Genomic DNA, 17,382 nt, shown 5'->3' with positions numbered 1-17,382 from the left:
GTTCTATCACCGATCCATCGTGGTTCTATCACCCATTTATCACCGTTCTATCGCAGCTCTACTGCCGATCTATCGCGGTTCTGTCGCCGATCCATCGTGGTTCTATCACCGATTTATCACCGTTCTATCGCAGCTCCACTGCCGCTCTAACGCGGTTCTGTGGCGCCCACAGCTCCGCCATCGCCGCCCGGCCTCGCTCCCGCCGTGTCCCGCGGCTCCCGCTGCGCTCCCGGGGGTTTATCCCGAACAGATCGACCCCGTCCCGCTCCCGATCGCCTTCGCTCCTCGGAGCGGCCCCGAACGCGGTGCCGGGAGCGGCTCCCGCTGCAGCGGAGCCGCCCCTCGGGAGCTGCCGCTTTCCCCCATCCCCTCACCAGGCTCCGGGAAACGGCGCCGGCTTCTCCCCGCTCCCGCCGCGGGCTGAGGGCCCGGCATTCAGCGGCTGAGGGCTATCGTGTGTCTGTCGCGACTCCCGACACGGCTCTGGGCCCAAATGTCGCCGTTGTCCCCTCAGGTCCCGGGGCTCCCCTCACGCGCTTTCCCGCCCGCCGCCATTTTCATCCCCCACCTCAGGGGGACAGCAAAGAATCCCGGCAGAGAAACGACTGGAAAACGGTAAAAATACCTAAAAAATAATAATAAAATAAGTACATTTAATAAATAAAACACGTTGCGTTTTAAATGTCGCATTTTTCCCCTCAGGTCCCAGTGCCCGGGGCTCCCCTCACGCGCTTGCCCGCCCGCCGCCATTTTGATCCCCCAACCTCAGGGGGACAGCAGAGAATCCCGGCAGAGAAACGACCGAAAAACGGTAAAAATACCTAAAAATGCCTTAAAATAATAATAATAATAAATATTTAATAAATAAAACACGTTGCGTTTTAAATGTCGCATTTTCCCCCTCAGTCCCGGAGCCCAGGGCTCCCCTCACGCACTTTCCCGCCCGCGGCCACTTTGATCCCCAACCTCACGGCGACAGCAGAGAATCCCGGCAGAGAAACGACAAAAAAAAAGGGTAATAATACCTGAAAATAATAATTTTTAAAATACATTTAATAAATAAAACACGTAGCGTTTTAAATGTCGCCGTTTTCCCCCTCAGGTCCGGGTGCCCGGGGCTCCCCTCACGCGCTTTCCCGCCCGCCGCCGTTTTTTTCCCCGGCCTCAGGGCGACAGCAGAGAATCCCAGCAAACGACCAAAAAAAGGTAAAAATACCAAAAAGTAATAATTTTAAAAACACATTTAATAAGTAAAACACTTTGGCTCGCCTCACAGACCCATTTATTGAAACATTCCCGCTCCCCTCTGTCCCATTTTAGAACGGAACACATCCGATATAAATGCGCATTACATTATCGGCTTTTTGCAAACATACAAACAAATATTAAATGTAAAATGTTTGCGAGCGCGGCGGGGCCGGTGCGGGGAACAGCGGCAGCGGGAGGGGGAGAGAAGGGTCCGGGTGTGAGGCGCAGCTCGGGGATATCGCGATAGAGAAGGGTTGGAGGTTGAAACTCAAAAATCTCGCGATCGAGGTGAAGCAATTGAATCTGTTTTTAACCAGTAAAATGACCCCGAGCGGGGTGCACCGTTCCCGGAGGCACTGCAATACCGGGACGATGCGTGGAGCGGAGGGAGCAAGCTCCGGGTCCAACTCCCGAGCCCAAAAATCCGTTTAATATGAAGTCCTCTCATCGAGGACGTATCAGATATTAAACTGATAAGAACAGATACTACACTTGATCTTAGCCAAAAGGCCGAGAAGCGATGCTAGGCTCAATCCGCGCCCCGCAGCCGGCCCCGCTCGGCCCGCCCGACCCTCACGGTCACCCCCGCGCCGCCCCCGCAGCCGCCCCGAGCCGCTCCGGGAGCTTTTCCGCAGCCGCTCCGCGCTTCGCTCCCGCGCTCCGCCCACGCCGAGCCCCGAAACCCCCGAATTCTGACCCAATTTTTCTCCCGTGATGCCTTTCGGGGTCGCTGTGTTTGTTATTTGCATAACCCCGCCTTTATCCCCGCCTGCTTTGACGTTCCGCACCTTCGGAGTGATTGGTGAACGGAGCGCTGGGATTTGCATTCGCTCCTCCCCCTCCGCCCCATCCGGGCTGGACTGGTGGCACTGGGACGGGGACACTGGTGGCACTGGGACGGGGACACTGGTGGCACTGGGATGGGGACACTGGTGGCACTGGGACGGGGACACTGGTGGCACTGGGATGGGGTCACTTGTGACACTGGGATGGGGACACTGGTGGCACTGGGACGGGGACACTGGTGGCACTGGGACGGGGTCACTGGTCCTGCCCGGGCTGTACTGGTGTAAACTGGGACGGGGACACTGGTGGCACTGGTATGGGGACACTGGTTGCACTGGGATGGGGTCACTGGTCCTGCCCGGGCTATACTGGTGTGAACTGGGACGCTCCCAGGAGCTCCCCCGCGCCTTGGCTCCCCCCTCCCCCCTCTCAGTTATGACGTCACGCCCCTCCCCCCCCCAGGGGGACCCCCTGTCCTGGGCGTTCCCCGCCCCTCCCCCCCCCAGGGGACCCCTCGCTGGTGACTCACGGGCCGCGCCCTCCCCCCACCCACAGCTGGATCCGCTCAACAGCTGGAGCGGGAGGGGGAGGGGAGCCGGCCCTTCCCTCCCCTCCCCCACCCCACCGCGAGCACCCCGATCTGCCCCTCCCCATCCCCCCCCAAAATGGACTCAGGCGCGGGGTGGGGGAGGGGCAGCACCGAGCCTTTATTGCCCTCACCCCCCCGCCCCTCCCCCACCCGGGGGGCAGGGCGGGACTGGGGGAGGGGTCAGTCCCCGTTTGGGGTCAACAATCCCAGTTTGGGGTCAACAATCCCAGTTTGGGGTCAACAATCCCAGTCTGGGACGGATCCCAGTTCGGGGGTCCCGTCCCAGTTTGGATTCCCAGTTTGGGAAGGGAGAGCAGTGAATTTCTGTGGGGGGAGGGGAGCTCCCAGTCGGAGCCTTCTCCCCCAATTTGGGAGGGGTCCTGGTCCCAGTTCGGGGTAACCAATCCCAGTTCGGGGGTCCTTTCCCAGTTAGGACTCCCAGTTTGGGGTGTGTCCCTCCCAGTTTGGGCCCCCCCCTCCCCCCCAGCACCCTCAGCCGTGGGGGCTCGGGGGGGGCGGCCGGGGGGGTCTCCCCAGCCCTCCCAGTGCTCCCAGTATCACCAGTGCCCCTCCCAGTGCCACCGGCAGCGCGAACACCAGCCCGAGCCTCAGGGAGCCGCCACTGGGAGGGGGCCTGGGGGCAACTGGGGCCACTGGGGGGGCCACTGGGAGGGTCACTGGGGCCACTGGGAGGGTCACTGGGGCCACTGGGAGGGTCACGGGGGCAACTGGGGGGTCCTTGACTCTGGGGGTGACAACTGGGGGCGTAACTGGGAGGGTAACTGGGATAACTGGGGAGTCCTCGGCCTGGGGGGGGGGAACTGGGGGGGTTTGGGGGCGTGGGGGGGCAGTTGGGGGGTCTTTGCCTTCGGGGGGGGCAACTGGGAGGACTGGGATGTGCCTGGATTTTGGGGGAGCAGCTGTGGGGGGAACTGGGAGGGTAACTGGGACAAACTGGGAGGGTCTGAGTGCGGGGGGGGGCGTTGGGAGGGGAACTGGGGGCAACTGGGATTTAGGGGGGGCAACTGGGGAGGCCTCGGCTGTGGGGGGAGTAACTGGGACAACTGGGGGGGCAACTGGGAGGTCCTGAGTTCTGGGAGGGGTAACTGGGAGGGTAACTGGGATAAACTGGGGGGCTCGGGGGTTGGGGGGGGCAGTTGCAGGGACAACTGGGGGCAACTGGGATTCTGGGGGGGCAACTGGGGGGGAACTCGGGGGATGCTGGGGGGCGAAGGAGGCGATTTGGGGGCTCCCTTGGGGCCTGGGGGAGGGGCTGAGCCCTTTGGGGTCCCTCGGGGGGTCCCAGGGCTTGGCCTTGGGGACCTCATGGGGGTCCCTGGGGTCATCCTGGGGGTCCTCATCACTGTAGGGGTCCCCATAGGGGTCCCAGGACCGGGTTTGGGGGTCCCCGGGCACACTCTGGGGGTCCCCATCCCCATAGGGGTCCCAGGGTCGGGTTTGGGGGTCCCCGGGCACACTCTGGGGGTCCCAGGGTCGGGTTTGGGGGTCCCCGGGCACACTCTGGGGGTCCCAGGGCCGGGTTTGGGGGTCCCGGCCCCTCCGGAGGCTCCCGGGCTCGGGGTCCCTGTAGGGGTCCGAGGGGGGCGGGGCGGGGTCCCAGGGCTCCTCTTCAGTCTCCTCATCCTCGTACGGGTCCCCGTAGGGGTCCCCATAAATGTCGGGGTCCCAGGGCTCCGTTTCGGGGTCCCACGGCCCCTCCCGGGGGTCCTCGGCCCTGTAGGGGGGGGCCGGGCCCCCATAGGGGTCCCCGTAGGTGTCGGGGTCCCAGAGCTGCGGCTCGGGGTCCTCGTAGGGGTCCCCGTAAGGATCGGGGTCCTCGTCCCCATAGGGGGGCACGGGGGAGGTGTCACCGGCGGGGGCGGGGTCCCGGAGGGAATCCTGGAGGGAATCCCGGTGCGAATCCCGGTGCGAATCCCGGACGGAATCCTGGAGGGAATCCCGGTGCGAATCCCGGTGCCAGCCCCGGTGCCGGGGCGCTCCCAAGCCCCCATCCCTGTCCGAGTCCCGGTGCAAATCCCGGTGCGAAGCTTCCCGGAAATCCTCGAGCCAGCCGGGATCCCGGTCCCGGTCCAAATCCTGCTGCCATTCCCGGTGGGAATCCTCGTGCGAGCCCCGCTCTGGCCGCAAATCCCGGTGCAAATCCCGGTGCCCTCCCGGGGGCAAATCCTCCCGGGAATCCTCGGGCAGATCCCGGTGCAAATCCCGCTGAAGGCTGGGCTGGGAATGCTCATGGAAATCCTGACGGGAATCCCGGTCCCAATCCCGGTCCCAATCCCCGTGCGAGCCCCGGTGCCGCTCCACGGGCAAATCCTGGGAATCCCGGTCCGAATCCCGGTCCAGAACCTGGCGGGGATCCCGGTCCGAATCCCGGTCCCAATCCTGGTTCCAATCCCGGTCCGAATCCCGGTCCAGAACCTGGCGAGGATCCCGGTCCGAATCCCGGTCCCAATCCCGGTCCCAATCCCCGTGCGAGTCCCGGTGCTGCCCCGGCCGCGGCTCCCGGTGCCATCCCGAGGGCAAATCCCGGTGTCTCTCCCGGTGCGAGCCTGGATGCGGATCCTGCAGGGAATCCCGGTACCGATCCCGCTCCGAATCCTCCTGCGAGCCGCGGTTCAGCTCCGCCGCCAAATCCCGCTGCGAGCCTTCGCCTCCTCCCGTCCCGTCCCGCCGCCGGTCCCGGGCTCTCCACCCCCGGCTCCGCTCGGGCCGGTCCCGGTGTCCCCACAGCTCCTGGGGAGGGGTCGCGGGTTGTCCCCGGTGTCCCCCGAGCTCCTGGGGAGGGGTCGCGGGTTGTCCCCGGTGTCCCCCGAGCTCCTGGGGAGGGGTCGCGGGTTGCCCCCGGTGTCCCCACAGCTCCTGGGGAGGGGTCGCGGGTTGTCCCCGGTGTCCCCACAGCTCCTGGGGAGGGGTCGCGGGTTGTCCCCGGTGTCCCCCGAGCCCCCGGGGAGGGGTCGCGGGCCGGTGCCGGTGTCCCCCGGGCGGGGGGGCGGCGGCGGCGGCGGCAGGTGACCCCGTCGGGCTGCAGGACGAAGCCGCGGTGACAGTGACAGGCGAAGCCGCCGTGGTGGTTGAGGCACATGTGGTGGCACACGGCGGCCGTGCGACATTCGTCCCTGTCCCCGCAGCCCCCCGCCGCCACCGGCCCGAAACCCAGCGGGCACGGGGGGGTCGGGAGGACCCCCGTGTCCCCCCCCGCCGCCACGGCCACCAGCGCCACCAGCGCCACCAGCATCGCGCTTCCTCCTCCTCCTCCTCCTCCTCCTCCTCCTCCTCCTCCTCCTCCTCCTCCTCCGCGGGATGGGGAAACAGCCGGACCCGCCCCCCCAAATCCCAAATCCCAAACCCGGCCAAGAGCGGCCCCCCCGCCCCCAAATCCCAAAAGCGGCCTCACCCCCCCTCCCCCCCACCCCAAACCTCAAATCCCACCCTGCACCCGCCCCTCCCCCCCCCCGCAAATCCCAAATCCCTCAAAATCCCAAGGGTGGCCCCACCCCGACCCCACCCCCCCAAACCCGGCCCCACCCCCTCCCAAAATCCCAAATCCGACCCCACCCCCCAAACCCGACCCCACCCCCCTCCCAAAATCCCAAACCCGACCCCACCCCCTCCCAAAATCCCAAACCCGGCCCCGCCCCCTCCCAAAATCCCAAACCCGGCCCCACCCAGGGCCCCACCCCCGGCCTGGGAAGTTGGGGTGACCCCACCCCGTTTTTGGGGACGCCCCTGGTGCCATCACCGTTGTCACTGTCACCTCCTGCCACCCCCACCCTGTCCCTGGTGTCACCCCCACCCTGTCCCTGCCACCACTGTCACCCTCCCCTGTCCCCGCGGTGTCACCTCCCCCCCCTCGCCCCCCCCCCAAAATAAAACTCCAGGTGCTGCAGTTGTGGGGGAGGGGCTTTATTGGGGGGGTGACACCGGGGGTGACACCAGGGGTGACACCGAGGGTAACGGGTGACACTGAGGTGACACCAGGGTGACACTGGAGGTGACACAGGGGGTGACAGGAGGTGACACCGGGGTGACACAGGGGGTAACAGTGGTGACACTGGAGGTGACAGGGGTGACACAGGGGGTGACATGGGGTGACACTGAGGTGACACTGGAGGTGACAGGGGTGACACAGGGGGTGACAAGAGGTGGCACCGAGGTGACACTGGAGGTGACAGCGCTGTCCCCTCAGGCCAGTGGCCCCGGGGTCCCGTAGAGCCGCACCAGGGCCCCGCTGAGGGAGGGGCCCAGGCTCCTGTGGGGGGAGAGGGGGGTGAGACCCCAAAATCCCGGGGGGGACCCCAAAATCGGGGGGTGGGGGAGGGGCTGCAGGGATCTGGGGACAGGAATTGGGGGGGGAGGGGTCCTTGGGAATGGGGCTCTCGGGAATGGGGGATCCCCGGGATTTGGGGTTCCTGGGATTTGGGGTTCCCGGGATTTGGGATCTCCAGGATTTGGGGTTTCTGGGATTTGGGATCCCCAGGATTTGGGGTTTGTAGATTTGGGATCCCCAGGATTTGGGATCTCCAGGATTTGGGGTTCCTGGGATTTGGGATCCCCAGGATTTGGGGTTTGTAGATTTGGGATCCCCAGGATTTGGGGTTCCAGGATTTGGGGTTCCTGGGATTTGGGATCCCTGAGATTTGGGTTCTCCAGGATTTGGGGTTCCTGGGATTTGGGATCCTCAGGATTTGGGATCCCCAGGATTTGGGATCTCCAGGATTTGGGGTTCCCGGGATTTGGGATCTCCAGGATTTGGGGTTCCTGGATTTGGGATCCCCAGGATTTGGGGTTTGTAGATTTGGGATCCCCAGGATTTGGGATCTCCAGGATTTGGGGTTCCTGGGATTTGGGATCCCCAGGATTTGGGGTTTGTAGATTTGGGATCCCCAGGATTTGGGGTTCCAGGATTTGGGGTTCCTGGGATTTGGGATCCCTGAGATTTGGGTTCTCCAGGATTTGGGGTTCCTGGGATTTGGGATCCTCAGGATTTGGGATCCCCAGGATTTGGGATCTCCAGGATTTGGGGTTCCCGGGATTTGGGGTTCCCAGGTTTTTGGGGGGGGGGGTCTCACCTCTGGGCGGGGCCCGCAGCGCAGGGCACTGAGCAGCTCCCGGCACTTCTGGGGGTCCTGGGAGGGGCCCAGGGCGGCCATGAGGCTGCGGGGGGAGGGGCCACAACTCAGGGGACCCCACCCCAAAAATCCCAAAAACCTCAGCGACCCCTCCCCCACCCCGAGAACCGCCCCCCTCCCCCACCCTCCTTACCCTCCCCCCTCCCCCTCCCCTTTTGGGGACATCCAGGAGCTCGGGGACTCCTCGTGGGGGACCCCAACCCCCCCCAGAACCCCCCCGGGACCCCCCGGGACCCCCCCGGGACCCCCCAAACCTGGCGGGGGTGGGGAAGCGGCTCAGGACGGCCCCGGCCCTGCCCCCACTGAGCCCCCCCAGCTGCAGCAGCTGCCGGGCGAACACGGCCCCCACGGTCTGGGCCTGGGGGGGCAAAAAATGGGGTGAAGACACCCCAAAATAACCCCCCCCACCCCAAAATACCCCCCCAGAACACGGGTCTGGGTCTGGGGGGGCAAAAATGGGGGTGAAGAGACCCCAAAATAACCCCCCCCACCCCAAATACCCCCCCAGAACATGAGTCTGGGTCTGGGGGGGCAAAACTTGGGGTGAAGAGACCCCCAAAGCCCCCCCCAAACAGCCCAACCCCCCCCCCCGTGTCTTTTTTCTGCCCCCCCAGAACCAACTCAGGACCCCGCCTCCCCCCTTCCAGGACCCCCCGGGGGTCACCCCAGCCCCCCCTTTTAGCCCCCCATGAACCCCCAGCCCCCTCCAGGGAGATCAGACCCCCCCCCCAATCGCCCCCAGCCCCATTTTTGCCCCCCCCCCCCCCCAGCCCCACCTGGTTCTTGCCCCCCCCCTCGCGGAGCCTCTGGAAGGGCAGCAGGGCCAGGGGGGTCCCGGGGGGCTCGGGGGGTCCCCGGGCGGTCACAGCCCCCCCCCACGCCCGCAGCACCCGGCCCTGGGGGGAGGGGGGACCCCTCAGTGCCGCTCGGGGGTCCCCAACATCGCCCCCCCCCCCCAAATCCTACCCCTGAGCCCCTCCCCATCCCCCACCTCCCGTGTCCCCTCCTCATCCTCCCCCCCTGCAAGGCCCCCCCAGGACCCCCAAATCCCCCCCAGGACCCCCCAAATTCCCCCCAGGACCCCCAAATCCCCCCCAGGACCCCCCAAAATCCTCCACAGGACCCCCAAATCCACCCCAGAACCCCCCCAAATCCCCCCCAGGACCCCCAAATTACCCCCAGGACACCCAAATTCCCCCCACTGACCCCCAAATCCCCCCCAGTGTCCCCTCCCTCCCCCTCCCCAAAGCCCCCCCAGCCCAAATCTCCTCCCCAAAGCCCGCCCAAAGCCCCCTCCTCACCCCAAATCTCCCCCCCAAAGCCCCCCCAGCCCCCCTCCTCACCCCAAATCTTCTCCTCAGCTGCTCCCCCAGCACCCCCAAATACGCCGCCGTGTCCTGGGGGTCCCTCGTTCGCGTCACCAGGAACCCGTCCACCACCTGGGGAGGGGGCTCTGAGACCCCCAACACCCCCAGGACCCCCAAACCACCTGGGGAGGGGGCTCTGAGACCCCCAACACCCCCGGGACCCCCAAACCACCTGGGGAGGGGGCTCTGAGACCCCCAACACCCCCGGGACCCCCAAACCACCTGGGGAGGGGGCTCTGAGACCCCCAACACCCCCGGGACCCCCAAACCACCTGGGGAGGGGGCTCTGAGACCCCAACACACCCCCGGGACCCCCAAACCACCTGGGGAGGGGGCTCTGAGACCCCCAACACCCCCCGGGACCCCCAAACCACCTGGGGAGGGGGCTCTGAGACCCCCAACACCCCCAGGACCCCCAAACCACCTGGGGAGGGGGCTCTGAGACCCCCAACATCCCCGGGACCCCCAAACCACCTGGGGAGGGGGCTCTGAGACCCCCAACACCCCTGGGACCCCCAAAACCTTCCCCGGGACCCCCAAACCCACCCAAACCCAACCCAGGGGGTCCCTGGGTGCTGGGGAGGGGTCCCGGGGGGGGTCTCGGGGTGATTTGGGGAGGGGTCTCAGGGGGTCCCTGGGTGTTGGGGGGGGTCTCGATTTGGGGAGGGGTCTCAGGGGGTACCTGGGTGTTGGGGGGGGTCTCAGGGTGATTTGGGGAGGGGTCTCAGGGGGTCCCTGGGTGTTGGGGGGGGGTCTCGGGGTCCCTGGGTGTTGGGGGGGGGTCTCGGGGTGATTTGGGGAGGGATCTCAGGGGGGTCTCGGGGTGATTTGGGGAGGGGTCTCAGGGGGGTCTCGGGGTGATTTGGGGAGGCGTCTCAGGGGGGTCTCAGGGTGATTTGGGGAGGGGTCTCAGGGGGTCCCTGGGTGTTGGGGAGGGGTCTCGATTTGGGGAGGGGTCTCAGGGGGTACGTGGGTGTTGGGGGGAGAGTCTCGGGGTGATTTGGGGAGGGGTCTCAGGGGGTACCTGGGTGTTGGGGGGGGGTCTCAGGGTGATTTGGGGAGGGGTCTCGGGGGTCTCAGGGTGATTTGGGGAGGGGTCTCGGGGGGGGGTACCTGGGTGTTGGCGGCCGCCTGGCGCAGGGTGGGGAGGGGGAGGGGCAGCGGCTCCCCCTCCCCCGGCTCCTCCAGGAGATAAACGGGAAAACGCAGCCCGGAACGACGCAGCCGGAACTGGACACACGGACACGGGGACGGACACACGTACGCATGGACACGGCGACGGACACATGGACACACAGACGTGGACAGATGGACACGGGGACAGTCTGAGCCCCCCGGGGCACAGCCCCACACCCCCCAGTCCCTCCCAGTCCCTCCCAGCCCCTCCCAGTCCCTCCCAGTCCCCTCCCAGTCCCCTTCCAGTCCCTTCCAGTCCCCTCCCAGTCCCTCCCAGTCCCCTCCCAGTTCCCTTCCAGTCCCTCCCAGTCCCATCCCAGTCCCTCCCAGTGCCCCAGCCCCACCTTCTGCTCGTGGTACCGCCCGTCCCGGACGCTGTTCCCCAAATCCGCTGCCGATTTCCGTTCCACCACCACGTCCAGCACCAGCTCCCGGGGGGCGCGGCCTGGGCGGGGCCAGCACGGTCACAACCGGCCATGCCCACCGGCCACACCCACCGGCCACACCCACCCGGCCACACCCAGCGGCCACTCCCACCGGCCACACCCACCCGACCACACCCAGGCCCTGCCCCCCACCAAGGGGTGGGGTCAATCCCAGGCCACACCCACCCATCATGGCCACCATGGGGGTGGAGAAACACCTGACCCCACCCAGGTGAGGTCACACCTGGCCCCACCCCAAGGCCACGCCCACCTCAATGGGTGGGGCCAGGACATGGCCATGCCCCTCTGACCACACCCAGCCAATAACAGAGGCAATGAGGGTGTGGTCAACACCAGCCCCACCCAAAAGGGGCATGGTCAGTGTCAGCCCCACCCAAAAGGGGCGTGGTCAGCACCAGCCCCACCCAAAAGGGGCGCAGTCAGTACCAGCCCTGCCCTCCACTCTGGCCCCACCCCCATGTGGCCGCACCCATTAGTGACAACCCCGCCCATTGAACTGCCCCACCCAGTTCAAGGGGGGAGGGCACCCTTGCCACGCCCCCTCCCCATTGCCACGCCCTTCACATTGCCATGCCCACTTCCACGTGCCACGCCCACCCCATTGCCACACCCACTACCATGCCCATCCCATTGCCACACCCCCTCTCATTACCATGCCCCCATTGCCATGCCCCTCCCCTTGCCACGCCCCTCCCCTTGCCATGCCCACTCCCCACTGCCACACCCCCTCCCCATTGCCACACCCCTCCAATTGCCACGCCCACTCCCCAGTGCCACGCCCCTCCCATTGCCACGCCCCCAAGCCACGCCCACCTGTGGGCGGGTCCTTCTCGCGCGCCACCCACAGGAAGTCGCCGACGTGGAGGCGCCGCAGGAGCAGCGGAACCCCCCGGGAACGGAGCAGAGCCGGAACCCCCCCAGCAGGGCTGGGGACACGGGGGACACGTCAGAGGGTGACACAGGGAGAGGACATGGGGACACATCATGGGGACACGGGGACACGTCAGGGGGGGACACAGGGAGGGGACATGGGGACACCTCAGGGGGGTGGGGACACCAGGGGGGACACGGGGACAGCTCAGAGGGGTGGGGACACCGGGAGGGGGACATGGGGACAGCTCAGGGGGACATGGGAACACATCATGGGGACATGGGGACACCGTGGCAGGGACATGGGGACACTTTGGTGGGGACATGAGGACACTTTGGGGGGGCGGGGACAGCTCAGGGGGACATGGGGACACCAGGAGAGGACACAGAGACACTTTGGGGGGGGCACAGGGACATGGGGACACCACAGAAGTGGTGGGGACAGCTCAGGGGGAACATGGGGGGGACACAGGGACAAGTGGAGGGATTGGGGACACCTCAGAGGAATTGGGGACATGTCAAGGTGACACAGGGACACCACAGGAGGAGTGGGGACACCTCAAGGGGACACGGGGACACCTCAGGGGGGGTTAGGGACACCTCGAGGGGGGTTGGGGACATGGTGGGGGTGGGGACAGGCACCCGTTGGCCTCGGTGACGTCGGCGCACAGGACGATGTCGAACTCGCCCGGGCGCAGCTCAAATTCCTGCTCGGGGTCGCACCTGGGGGACCCCAAATTTCACCCTCAGGGGTCCCCAAATTTCACCCTCAGGGACCCCAAATTTCACCCTCAGGGGGTCCCAAATTCACCCTCAGGGGACCCCAAATTCACCCTCAGGGGTCCCCGTCCCCCCCAAACTCACGGTGTGGGGGAGGGGGCGCAGTTCTCCTCCTGCTCCGCCAGGGGGCGCTGCGGGCGCACCTGCCCGGGGGGCGGGGCCTCGGCGAGACTCCGCCCCCTCGGGGTCAGCGAGTACCTGGGGGGGGAGGGGTGACGTGGGGGGGGGGGGTCTTGGGGGGGGTTCTGGGGGGTCTTGGGAGTCGCAGGAGGGGTCCCTGGGGGTCCCAGGTGAGTTTGGGGGGTCCCAGGTGAGTCTGGGGGGGCCCCGGGAGGTCCCAGGTGAGTTTGGGGGATCCCAGGTGAGTTTGGGGGGGTCCCGGGGGGGTCCTGGGGGGGGTCCCAGGTGAGTTCAGGGGGGTCCCAGGTGAGTTTGGGGGGTCCCGGGGGGGTCCCAGGTGAGTTTGGGGGGTCCCGGCCATACCGGGGGGGGGCGGCCGCTCCTCTGGACGAGGCCCCGGCGCAGGAGCGGAGCCAGAGCTGCCTGTGGGGGGAGGGGACACAGGGGGTCAGCCCCTCCCCCACCCCCTGCGGGGTGTGCCGGTGGGGGGAGGGGTGGCTCACCTGTCCCAGGGCGTGGTCACAGAGGGGCTGGGCCTGCTGCAGCAGCTCCGCCTCCGGGAGGGGCTCCGGGCTCTGGGGGAGGGGCTGGGGGTGAGGGGGGAGGGGATGTGGAGCCCCTCCCCCACCCGCCAGGGGTGTCCCCTCCCCCTCACCTGGCTCAGCACCTGCAGCAGGGCGTGGCCCGCGGAGCGGGGGAGGGGCCGGAGGTGCCGAGGGCGGCGCTGGGTGAAGGGGGAGGGGCAGAGATTGGGGGTGGAGCCTCCTCTGCCCCTCCCCCCACCCTGGGGTGTCCTGGGTGGGGGAGGGGACTCACCTTGGGTGGGGCTGGGGGAGGGGCCGGGCACCGCCCTTGCGGAGGAGGGGGCGTGGGGGGGAGCCCCTGCTCTGTGATATGCAAATGATATGCAAATCAGGATGCAAATCAACCCCATCCGGCCCCACCCACACCAAACCCTCACTCTCAGCCCCGCCCACCAAAACCCTGCCCTGCCAGGCCCCGCCCCTCCTGCCCCACCCCTTTAGGCCCCGCCCCTTTCTGCCCCACCCATTTAGGCCCTGCCCCTTTCTGCCCCACCCCTTTCGGCCCCGCCCCTTCCTGCCCCACCCCCCTTAGGTCCCGCCCCTTTCTGCCCCACCCCTTTAGGCCCCGCCCACCTCTCCGGTGCTGCCGCAGCCGTTGGTCGAGGCGGGCGCAGAGGGCGGGGCCAAAGTGCTGCAAGATGGCGGCGGCACGGCCGGAACGGAGCGGGAGCGGGAACAGCGCCAGGGAGCGCAGGGCCTGCGGGAAAACACCTGAGATACACCTGGAACACCTGAGATACACCTGGGATACACCTGAGACACACCTGGAACCCAAAATACACCTGAGACACACCTGGGATACACCTGGAACACCTGAGATACACCTGAGAGACACCTGGAACACCTGAGAGACACCTGGGATACACCTGAGATACACCTAGGATACACCTGGAACCCAAAATACACCTGGGATACACCTGGAACCCAAAATACACCCGAAACACACCTGAGATACACCTGGGATACACCTGGGGAGTAAAATACACCTGGGATACACCTGGAACCCAAAATACACCCAGAACACACCTTAAATACACCTGGGGAGCCAAAATACACCTGGGATACACCTGGAACACACCTGAAATACACCTGGGACACAAAATACACCTGAGACACACCTGAGATACACCTGGAACACCTGAAATACACCCGGGATACACCTGGGGAGTAAAATACACCTGTGATACAACTGAAACACACCTGGAACCCAAAACACACCTGAAACACACCTGAAACACACCTGAGAGACACATGGGGAACCAAAATACACCTGAAACACACCTGGGGCACACCTGAGAGACACCTGGGGAGCCAAAATACACCTGGAACACACCTGAAATACACCTGGGGAACCCCAAATACACCCGAAACGCACCTGGAATACACCCGGGGATCCCAAACACACCCAAAATCCACCCGGGGACCCCCAAAATCCACCCGGGGACGCAGCCGGGGGTCCCTAAACCCAAGCGGAGACCCCCCTCACACCCACCCTCTCGTAGGCGCCCCTCGCCCACGTTCCCTGCGCCTCGTCCCGCCACTCCCGGAGCCAGCGGGCGAACAGCGGGTTCGGGTGGGCCCGGGGGCGGCGGCGGCGCCGGGATGACGCGGCGGCGGCCGCGGCCATGATCGAATTCTCCCGCCGCCGCCGCTGCCAGGAAGTGCCCGCCCCCGAGGGGCCGCTCTGGCCGCGCTCGCTGCTTTGGAATCTGCGACTCGTCTACTCTGGAGGACTCCACTCTATCCCGCCCGGAGGCCAAAACTCGTCTGCTCTGGAGGACTCCGCTCTATCCCGCCCGGAGGCCAAACTCGTCTGCTCTGGAGGACTCCGCTCTTTCCCGCCCGGAGGCCAAAACTCGTCTGCTCTGGAGGACTCCGATCTATCCCGCCCGGAGGCCAAACTCGTCTGCTCTGGAGGACTCCGCTCTATCCCGCCCGGAGGCCAAACTCGTCTGCTCTGGAGGACTCCGCTCTATCCCGCCCGGAGGCCAAAACTCGTCTGCTCTGGAGGACTCCGCTCTATCCCGCCCGGAGGCCAAACTCGTCTGCTCTGGAGGACTCCCCTCTTTCCCGCCCGGAGGCCAAACTCGTCTGCTCTGGAGGACTCCGCTCTTTCCCGCCCGGAGGCCAAACTCGTCTGCTCTGGAGGACTCCGCTCTATCCCGCCCGGAGGCCAAACTCGTCTGCTCTGGAGGACTCCGCTCTATCCCGCCCGGAGGCCAAACTCGTCTGCTCTGGAGGACTCCGCTCTATCCCGCCCGGAGGCCAAACTCGTCTGCTCTGGAGGACTCCGCTCTATCCCGCCCGGAGGCCAAAGTCGTCTGCTCTGGAGGACTCCGCTCTATTCCGCCCGGAGGCCAAAACTCGTCTGCTCTGGAGGACTCCGCTCTATTCCGCCCGGAGGCCAAAACTTGTCTGCTCTGGAGGACTCCGCTCTTTCCCGCCCGGAGGCCAAACTCGTCTGCTCTGGAGGACTCCGCTCTATCCCGCCCGGAGGCCAAAACTCGTCTGCTCTGGAGGACTCCGCTCTATCCCGCCCGGAGGCCAAACTCGTCTGCTCTGGAGGACTCCGCTCTATTCCGCCCGGAGGCCAAAACTCGTCTGCTCTGGAGGACTCCGATCTATCCCGCCCGGAGGCCAAAGTCGTCTGCTCTGGAGGACTCCGCTCTTTCCCGCCCGGAGGCCAAAGTCGTCTGCTCTGGAGGACTCCGCTCTATCCCGCCCGGAGGCCAAAACTCGTCTGCTCTGGAGGACTCCGCTCTATCCCGCCCGGAGGCCAAACTCGTCTGCTCTGGAGGACTCCCCTCTTTCCCGCCCGGAGGCCAAACTCGTCTGCTCTGGAGGACTCCGCTCTATCCCGCCCGGAGGCCAAACTCGTCTGCTCTGGAGGACTCCGCTCTATCCCGCCCGGGGGCCAAACTCGTCTGCTCTGGAGGACTCCGCTCTTTCCGGCCCGGAGGCCAAACTCGTCTGCTCTGGAGGACTCCGCTCTATTCCGCCCGGAGGCCAAAACTCGTCTGCTCTGGAGGACTCCGCTCTTTCCCGCCCGGAGGCCAAACTCGTCTGCTCTGGAGGACTCCGCTCTATCCCGCCCGGAGGCCAAACTCGTCTGCTCTGGAGGACTCCGCTCTATCCCGCCCGGAGGCCAAACTCGTCTGCTCTGGAGGACTCCGCTCTTTCCCGCCCGGAGGCCAAACTCGTCTGCTCTGGAGGACTCCGCTCTATCCCGCCCGGAGGCCAAACTCGTCTGCTCTGGAGGACTCCGCTCTTTCCCGCCCGGAGGCCAAAACTCGTCTGCTCTGGAGGACTCCGCTCTATCCCGCCCGGAGGCCAAACTCGTCTGCTCTGGAGGACTCCCCTCTTTCCCGCCCGGAGGCCAAACTCGTCTGCTCTGGAGGACTCCGCTCTTTCCCGCCCGGAGGCCAAACTCGTCTGCTCTGGAGGACTCCCCTCTTTCCCGCCCGGAGGCCAAACTCGTCTGCTCTGGAGGACTCCGCTCTATCCCGCCCGGAGGCCAAACTCGTCTGCTCTGGAGGACTCCGCTCTATCCCGCCCGGAGGCCAAACTCGTCTGCTCTGGAGGACTCCGCTCTATCCCGCCCGGAGGCCAAACTCGTCTGCTCTGGAGGACTCCGCTCTATCCCGCCCGGAGGCCAAACTCGTCTGCTCTGGAGGACTCCGCTCTATCCCGCCCGGAGGCCAAAACTCGTCTGCTCTGGAGGACTCCGCTCTATCCCGCCCGGAGGCCAAACTCGTCTGCTCTGGAGGACTCCGCTCTATCCCGCCCGGAGGCCAAACTCGTCTGCTCTGGAGGACTCCGCTCTTTCCCGCCCGGAGGCCAAACTCGTCTGCTCTGGAGGACTCCGCTCTTTCCCGCCCGGAGGCCAAACTCGTCTGCTCTGGAGGACTCCGCTCTTTCCCGCCCGGAGGCCAAACTCGTCTGCTCTGGAGGACTCCGCTCTATCCCGCCCGGAGGCCAAAACTCGTCTGCTCTGGAGGACTCCGCTCTATCCCGCCCGGAGGCCAAAACTCGTCTGCTCTGGAGGACTCCGCTCTATCCCGCCCGGAGGCCAAACTCGTCTGCTCTGGAGGACTCCGCTCTATCCCGCCCGGAGGCCAAACTCGTCTGCTCTGGAGGACTCCGCTCTATCCCGCCCGGAGGCCAAAACTCGTCTGCTCTGGAGGACTCCGCTCTATCCCGCCCGGAGGCCAAACTCGTCTGCTCTGGAGGACTCCGCTCTATCCCGCCCGGGGGCCAAACTCGTCTGCT

General features: G+C 66.1%; 1 protein-coding gene and 1 non-coding gene across 2 annotated transcripts; both read right to left on the bottom strand.

Moving 5' to 3' along the window:
- Positions 1-124: 124 nt before the first annotated feature.
- On the bottom strand, positions 125-14,856 carry MUS81 (MUS81 structure-specific endonuclease subunit). Its single transcript, XM_058861478.1, has 21 exons — positions 14,606-14,856; positions 13,687-13,810; positions 13,346-13,416; positions 13,185-13,253; positions 13,033-13,104; positions 12,895-12,952; positions 12,494-12,608; positions 12,272-12,352; positions 11,573-11,685; positions 10,658-10,758; positions 10,251-10,367; positions 9,114-9,209; positions 8,547-8,666; positions 8,025-8,128; positions 7,711-7,795; positions 6,660-6,890; positions 5,060-5,902; positions 3,785-4,987; positions 3,185-3,430; positions 1,826-2,117; positions 125-324 (listed from the first exon to the last, which is right to left on the bottom strand). Exons 1-21 carry the CDS (start codon positions 14,738-14,740, stop codon positions 125-127), a joined length of 4,476 nt encoding a protein of 1,491 aa, XP_058717461.1. The 5' UTR covers positions 14,741-14,856.
- On the bottom strand, positions 1,580-1,770 carry LOC131591175 (U2 spliceosomal RNA). The gene has a single exon (XR_009280277.1). It is a non-coding gene; the product is annotated as a U2 spliceosomal RNA (small nuclear RNA).
- Positions 14,857-17,382: the final 2,526 nt, after the last annotated feature.

This window comes from Poecile atricapillus, chromosome 37 (genome assembly GCF_030490865.1).
Source record: "Poecile atricapillus isolate bPoeAtr1 chromosome 37, bPoeAtr1.hap1, whole genome shotgun sequence".
Lineage (NCBI taxonomy): Eukaryota > Metazoa > Chordata > Aves > Passeriformes > Paridae > Poecile > Poecile atricapillus.
This window is presented reverse-complemented; position numbering and strand designations above follow the sequence as displayed.